The 8,364-nt window shown below is 33.3% G+C and overlaps 2 protein-coding genes across 2 annotated transcripts; both read left to right on the top strand.

Annotated features, from left to right (window-relative positions):
- Positions 1 to 307: 307 nt before the first annotated feature.
- LOC128185260 (uncharacterized) lies at positions 308 to 6,629 on the top strand. The gene is made up of 9 exons (XM_052854902.1): positions 308 to 1,020; positions 2,182 to 2,276; positions 2,499 to 2,630; positions 2,778 to 5,248; positions 5,388 to 5,460; positions 5,605 to 5,671; positions 5,807 to 6,022; positions 6,158 to 6,433; positions 6,606 to 6,629. The coding sequence occupies exons 1-9, from the start codon at positions 850 to 852 to the stop codon at positions 6,627 to 6,629; spliced, it is 3,525 nt and encodes a 1,174-aa protein (XP_052710862.1). The 5' UTR covers positions 308 to 849.
- Positions 6,630 to 6,722: 93 nt separating this feature from the next.
- On the top strand, positions 6,723 to 7,679 carry LOC128186086 (uncharacterized). The gene is made up of 3 exons (XM_052855813.1): positions 6,723 to 6,909; positions 7,375 to 7,531; positions 7,618 to 7,679. The coding sequence occupies exons 1-3, from the start codon at positions 6,743 to 6,745 to the stop codon at positions 7,630 to 7,632; spliced, it is 339 nt and encodes a 112-aa protein (XP_052711773.1). The 5' UTR covers positions 6,723 to 6,742; the 3' UTR covers positions 7,633 to 7,679.
- The last annotated feature ends 685 nt before the right edge of the window (positions 7,680 to 8,364 follow it).

Below are 8,364 nucleotides of genomic sequence, written 5' to 3' on the forward strand. Positions count from 1 at the left end.
TTAGGACCTGTAATAACTAAGATATATTTTTTAGCATCCTTGATAATGGAGATCAAGCTCTGCATCTGAAGCTTCCTCTGTGATTCATTCATATTACAGTTTAATAAACTATGCAAGTCTGAAATAGTACTATTATCTATTAAACATGTGACCTGTTCCAAACAAGAGGCCCATGGGCCACATCGTTCACCTGAGAAACAATAGGTATGATAAAATCAGCTTAATGGAGTCATAATACAAACTATCGAGACAATGTACAATAATACATAATACATACTTTGTATATATGGGTCCTTCTCAGATATATGTAAATAATAATTACCATCACTTTTTAATTATTTTTTTTTTTAAGAATGCATATGAAATGTAATAAATTATTTCAACATGTTTACTCCTATTAATTCAGACAGAAAACACAGTTTTTCACTTTATACATAAAAAAAAGTATCAAACTGATACAATTGAAAAGTCAATTGTCAAGAATAATGTGCAGCCATTTTGGGTTGCAAGTAAACACACTTAATATCTAGACATGGTTATTAAGACTTTAGGCTTTTTGAAAGATTTAAGTTATGAAAATTTGATTTATCATTAGTTTCTTGAAATTTGTGTGGTAAAAATATAAACAAATCTATTACAGATACTATACAAATTTTGATCAAATATGATGCATACGCCTATTACAAAGTCTGTCAAAATGACTATCTTACATGCATGAAATATATCTGTTAAAATGATCATTGAACTAACAAAATTCTGTGACCAAAATTGTGGATATCAATATATAAAACAATTACCAGTACTAAAATGACGAAGAATGTACACTGAATTTAAAAAAAATATTTTTTAATGATAAACTCCAATGTCGGTCAATTCCGTAATAGGCGTATATATGATCATAACTTTTCAAAAACTATCCGGAGAACGTTTTTATCCCCTGTCATATTTACCCGAGTCCAGTTTTATGCGTGCTACGTCATCGAAACTTGTTTATATTGGGAACACCATGCGGTTATGGAGGTAAGTTTGATGTCGGTCAATTTTTCATTGAAGTGACTTCCGTCACAGGAAATAAAACTTTATCTATTTAAGTTAATAGAATTTATGTGTGCTACTTTTGAAGTACAGATAACGAATGGATTGATTGATGAAATGAAATGGGGAAAATTAAACACACTTTCCTTGTCACAGTTCCGTGTATGGCCATTGCGATCAAATCGGCAATTACGGTTTGACAAAAAAGATGTTTATGGCAATTAGTTGTTGACACGAAATACTCCAGAACGTAATGTCCGTTTATGATTTATTTCTACCTTTATATTCGAAAGATTTAAGATGTAATGTTCTCAGTGAAACAAGTTATTTTATCAATGGAATCTAGTTTGTTATGTTATTTCATGTGCAGCAAGAACCCAAAATATGCACGGTAAAATAAAGTTCGGAAGTTATGTTTTGACGAAGAAAGAATGGCAGCAAAAGTGCATCAAATATAATGGGCAAACGTTAATACTTTATAACAGATATAAGTTATGTTACGATTAAAAACTATATTTTAGATTTACAGTTGTTTACTTGCTGAATACAAATTGTCAAATCATATTATGTTTCTGTAAACAATTATAAAATTATATGATATAATGTTCGGTTGTTATATTGACAAAAATTATTCTACTTCAATGTCAAAGATAATTTCCTTCCCGAGTGAAATAGTCAATCATAATTACCGTCATGCATACTGTATTTTTCTTTAAAATTTCTGCTAACAGAATTAAGCCAAATTTACAGAGTTTTTAGAAATACAAATATGTATGTGTACATACAACTATTTTTTAAAAATAATTGTTAATTCAGCCAGAGTAAATCTTTTTTGTTTGGAAATTATTTTGACACGTCAAATGTAATTTCCAAATTCATGAAGGAGTTTAATTGAATGTTATTTTTTATGCATAAAATTTTGATTTTTTTTTTCAATTGAAATGTTTTGAATCATGAGAAGTAAACATTTGGATACAAAGTATAAAAAATTAAAAAAATTGACAACTTTTTTATGCTGGAAATTATGTTTGACATTTAACACAATATACTTCATTGCAACTAAATCTTTTTGGAAAATTTTTAAATATATATATATAGATAGAACAATTAGTGACTGAACAGTAATAAAATTGGTTTATTTTATAGTCTCATTGCCTCCGAAAGCGCAAAGCAAAAGAACCGATCATATCACCATCAACAAGTCGACTGACTGCACTCACTGCAGCTGAGAGAGCTAAAAGGTATTTTCAAAGAATTGCTTAGACTTTAACATTTAATTGATTGATAATTTACAATGTAATATGTGTGATAATGATAATGTGGATAATCTACATCTCTAATCTCTTTAAGAATTAAGATGGTAATTATAATTTATCTCTAAATTTTGACTATTATATTTCATTTGAATTTATTAAATCTACATTACCGGTACATAAATTATAAATCTAAAATAAAATCATTAGGTATCGAGATCAGAAAAAAAATGATCCATACTTCAAAGAAAAAGAAAAACTTAGAAAAAAAATTGCTTGGGCCCAGAGGACGGACGAGCAAAAGGAAAGAAATAGAAAACAGAATAGAGAGAATCAGCAAAGGTAAATTTTAAAAAAGCCAACTTAATGGTAAATTATTCTGTAAATTCAGCGTTTTGAGTGCATCTACAACTGGTGTAGGATTAAATATTGATTTTTTAGTATTTAAATGGTTTATAATGGTATTTTGGGTTATTTTGAAAATTGTAGATACCGTGAACGAAAGAGGGAGAAGGGGATTGAATCGAAACAGAAATGTTCTAAGGTACTGACAAGAAATGAAAGAGAAAAGCAAAGACAGTATTGGAGAGTTAAACAAAAAGAATCACGGGAAAGAAGGCATCCACAAAAAATTAGAAGAAAGAAAGAAAAAGACAGAGAGAGGCAAAGGAAAAAAAGATTTAACATCAAACTTAAAGCCATGGAGAAAAAAATTGAGAAGACTACCCCAAATACATGTAAAATCAAAATTAAACAAGCAATTATCAACAGCATTAAAGATAATGCAAAAGCGAGAAAAATAGCTGCTAAAAAACTTGCCTCTTTGAAAAAAATGCGCTTAAACAAATATGCAACAACATTTCTAGGAATAAGCCAGTCGTACATGAGCAAACTCTCAAGACACTCACAGGAAGATAGCCCCAAAAGAAAAACAAGAAAAGACAAAACCTCAGCTGAGACTACAGGAACCATAGTTAACTTCTTTAGACAAGGAGATATTTCAACTAACCTACCAGATTCAAAAAGAATTAAATCCAATCTTGAGGAAAGAAGGGTGCTCAACAAGACTTTGAAAGAAACCTATAGAGAATATAGAGAAAGTAACTTAGATGTGGTAGGTTTTTCCACATTTGCCCGGTTGAAACCCTGCAATGTAGAGACCACTTGTAAGAGAAAATGGAATGCATGTTTGTGCGAGATGTGTACTAATGTTGACCTGAAAATCTATGCCTTATCACAGCTGGCAGCAAAATTTAAAAGTAATGTAAAAATTGACAGCAAATATGAAGCAGTAGAAAAGACCCTGTGTGAAAGGGGCAATGAGAAGTGGCACAAAAAAAATTGCATCCAGAGGGAATGTGTTGCTTGTGGTACTGATGGGGTTGTATCTTTCTTTACTCCACTCATGCGAGAAACATCAAACCAAAAAATTAAATACATTAAGTGGGAACGAATGACCAAAGAAAAGAATGGAAAACAAGTAACACAGATCATGCCAAAAACTTACGAAAAAAGTGCCACTGAGGTTGTTTTGGATCTTGCTAAAGAGCTGGACAAACTAGCAGCCCATTTATTTGTTGCTGCTTGGCAACAAAATCAGTTCTCGCAGCTTCTAAAGAGTGTGCCTTCCCACTGGGTCATTCTTAACATGGACTTCTCCGAGAATTATTCATGTGTAAACCAAAACGAGGTCCAGAGTGCCCACTGGGGCCATAACAATATAACGATACACCCAGCTGTATCTTATTACAGATGTCCAAATGAAAACTGTAACGACACAATACAGGAGTCTCTGATATTTGTGTCAGACGATCTAGTACATGATGCGCATGCAGTAGCAACATTTGTTGCTAAAGCAAATGAACATTTGCAGAACAAAAGAGGATTGATAATTGAAAAACAAATTCAGTTTACTGATGGATGTTCTGCGCAGTATAAATCCAAAACTCCCTTTACAGATATATCATACAGCAAAGAGGACTATGGGTTTGTGGTTGAAAGACACTTCTACGGTTCACGCCATGGGAAAGGGCCCTCGGATGGTGCCGGAGCAGTTGTAAAGTCAGGAGCAAGAAGAGCAGTTATGGGCATGAATGTTGTTATTAACAATGCAGAGGATCTTTATAACTTTGGGAAGGAAAAGCTTGAAAGCACAGAAGAGAAAACTGACCATTTACATCACAAAAGGACTTTCTTCCTCATTGAAAATATCGACAGAAACCGCCCAGACAGAAGCAAAACAAAGACTGTTCCTGGAACTCGAAAATTGCAATGTATTAAGTCGACAGAAGAAAAGTATTCTCTCCTGACAAGAAACCTGTCTTGTTTTTGTCAAGTATGCGTAGATAACACAGCAGATGAAATTCAGTGTGAAAATTCTGAACTTGTGGATCAGTGGACTTCTCAGGAATTACACCATACTGCTGTGGGAAATGATGTTCGTCAAACCAGAGGGAGGGGTAGAAATGCAGGAACAAGAGGAGCAAGGGCTAGAAGGGGTGATAGAGGTTTAAGGAATAGAGGAGGAGGAAGGACAAGAGAGGAAGATAGAGATCTAAGAATTGGAGAAGGAGGAAGAGGAGTAAGGACTAGAGGAGAAGAAAGAGGAGCAAGGACAAGAGGGGAAGATAGAGATCTAAGAATTGGAGAAGGAGGAAGAGGAGTAAGGACTAGAGGAGAAGAAAGAGGAGCAAGGACAAGAGGGGAAGATAGAGATCTAAGAATTGGAGAAGGAGGAAGAGGAGTAAGGACTAGAGGAGAAGAAAGAGGAGCAGGGACAAGAGGGGAAGGAAGAGATGTAAGAATTGGAGAAGGAAGAGGAATAAGGACTAGAGGAGGAAGAGGAGTAAGGACTAGAGGAGTAGAGAGAGGAGTAAGGACTAGAGGAGGAAAAAGTAGAGGAGTGAGAACTAGATCAGAGACAAGATACAGTTCAGAAAGTGAAGAGTCCTTTGTAGAAGGTGAGTTAATATGTTAATTGTTAACATATATATATATATATATATATATATATATGAGTGTGTGTGTTTTAAAAACAAATGCAAACATAGAGCTTAACTGAGAATTGTCTTTAATAATTGTATTCTATATTTATTATAGATTCTGAGGTTTCCGATCATTATTCCATGCAGTCGAGTCCTTTCAGCGAAAGTGCGTCTGTGCAACAAGACAGGTATTGTTAGTTTTTTTTAGCAGCCTCTGACTTGTTTCTGACCTTATATTAATATTTTTTGAATATTTCTCAGCTCTTGCTTGACAATAATATATATCATATTTATATATACATGTTGACTATAATTTTTTTTCTGTTTTATAGTGATGAGAGTGATGATATTTTACCGAACATCTCGGGACTCTCAGCCATAATTGCTTCTCTTGACAAGGTACACAGAACTGTGTTGACTAACTAATTAAATATTGCAAATTCATATTAAGACCAATAGTTCTATTTATGCCAAATCAGGCAAACCATAGATTTATATTTTGTGATGACATAAAACCTTTTGTTTTGTTTTCAGGATGATGGCTCTTTATCCCCTGTCTTCCTGCATGATGTAGAGGAACCTGTCCTCCCTTTCATAGAGGAACCTGTCCTCCCTTTGGTAGAAAAACCAACATGTCATATGGTAGAGGAACCTGTATTCCCTTTGGTAGAAAAACCAACATGTCATATGGTAGCGGAACTTGTCCTCCCTTTGGTAGAAAAACCAGCCATAATTGCTTCTCTTGACAAGGTACACAGAACTGTGTTGACTAACTAATTAAATATTGCAAATTCATATTAAGACCAATAGTTCTATTTATGCCAAATCAGGCAAACCATAGATTTATATTTTGTGATGACATAAAACCTTTTGTTTTGTTTTCAGGATGATGGCTCTTTATCCCCTGTCTTCTTGCATGATGTAGAGGAACCTGTCCTCCCTTTCATAGAGGAACCTGTCCTCCCTTTGGTAGAAAAACCAACATGTCATATGGTAGAGGAACCTGTATTCCCTTTGGTAGAAAAACCAACATGTCATATGGTAGAGGAACCTGTCCTCCCTTTGGTAGAAAAACCAACATGTCATATGGTAGAGGAACCTGTCTTCCCTTTGGTAGAAAAACTAACACGTCATATGGTAGAGGAACCTGTCCTCCCTTTGGTAGAAAAACCAACATGTCATATGGTAGAGGAACCTGTCCTCCCTTTGGTAGAAAAACCAACACGTCATATGGTAGAGGAACCTGTCCTCCCTTTGGTAGAAAAACCAACACGTCATATGGTAGAGGAACCTGTCTTCCCTTTGGTAGAAAAACCAACATGTCATATGGTAGAGGAACCTGTCCTCCCTTTGGTAGAAAAACCAACACGTCATATGGTAGAGGAACCTGTCCTCCCTTTGGTAGAAAAACTAACACGTCATATGGTAGAGGAACCTGTCCTCCCTTTGGTAGAAAAACTAACACGTCATATGGTAGAGGAACCTGTCCTCCCTTTGGTAGAAAAACCAACACGTCATATGGTAGAGGAACCTGTCCTCCCTTTGGTAGAAAAACCAACACGTCATATGGTAGAGGAACCTGTCCTCCCTTTGGTAGAAAAACCAACACGTCATATGCTCTTTGAATCAAAGAGAAGGTAATTATATAACTTGTTTGGTATTAATAGACCTTGCTCAGAAATAATATATGATATCACCTGCAATGCAAATTAATATTAATCCATTTATTCTAGTTATCATCCTGGGCAATATATTCTGGTTGAGCATGGTTTAAGTTTGTTTCCTGCTGTGGTAAATGGAGTCCTGTTCTAAAACTTGTTAGAATTAACATTCTCTTAAACTTCATTTATTAACAATTTCTTTGTTATTTCAGACATTTTTTTTTCTTCACTTGTTTATTTTGTTGCTTTGCAAAAATTCCCATAAGGTGTATCTCAATTCCACAGGAAAATAATGCTTATCAGATGTAAAATATAGAAAAACTAATGCTAAATAATTTTGCTATTTTTATGTATCAATCTACAGAGATCTACAGAGATGCTTTTTATTTAATTTTTGATGTATTATATTAACACGTAATGTTGGAATGGATGATATTTCAGGTTCAAGAGTGGCCATTTGTCCTTTTTTTTACCAAAAAGGGAAAATTGTGGGCTGAAGGGGACATTGCCCACACAGTGCTGGAGAGTGATGTCAAAGGGACAATTGACCCACCTGACATTACAGTTCGTGGGTCACGGATTTATTACGTGTTTAATGGTAAGTAAATTTACTAATACATTATGAAAATTCATCTGTTTATTAAAGGTTGCAGTTTTAAAACTTTTTATAATATATAATTTCAGGTTTGTGACAGATGAAGAGAAATGAGAAATTTCTTGAAGAAATGAATAAATGATTAAACAATCGTTTCTTTTTGTTTATTTGTATAGAACTCATGTTTCATGATTCAGTCTTCTATCCTGTATTTAAAACATTAAAAAAAAGACTTTATTGTTTCAGGAATTTGTAATTGTCAAAGTGTTTAAGTAATAGGCGTCACAAAAAATGATTATTGTCAAAGTGTCAACAGTAATATCCAAACAAAAATAGTATTGATTCATAAAAAACTTTTATTTTCAACATTGTGTAAAGGATAAAAAATCATCTATAGATATAGAAGATAACATTAAAATTTGTTTTGAATTTTTTTATTATGTGAATTAACAATAAAAAAAATATGTTGGCCATTTTTTAAAGTAATATCCATCACTTTTTTTAAAACTAAAAAAGAAAAAGAAGGCTAACTTTATTTTGATAGAAATAATTTCTCATTGTATAAAGAAGAAATAAGCTTTCTGAACCCTAAAAATAATTATGTAAAAGTCATTAATTATATACAAAAATAAAAGAAATTGAATGTCAATGTAAGAGGCGTCACTTTTCTAACACCAACTTTAAAAACAAATAATCTATAAAATGAGGTTGTAACTATCTTTTCCTTGTTTTTTTCTTAAAATTTAGGTTTTCCTTAAATGTTAACTACCAAAATTAAGTACTTTTGTGACCAATTAAATTTCTAAAGAAAATTTCCTTACATCTGAGAAGGACCC

This window comes from Crassostrea angulata, chromosome 5 (assembly GCF_025612915.1).
Source record: "Crassostrea angulata isolate pt1a10 chromosome 5, ASM2561291v2, whole genome shotgun sequence".
NCBI lineage: Eukaryota > Metazoa > Mollusca > Bivalvia > Ostreida > Ostreidae > Magallana > Magallana angulata.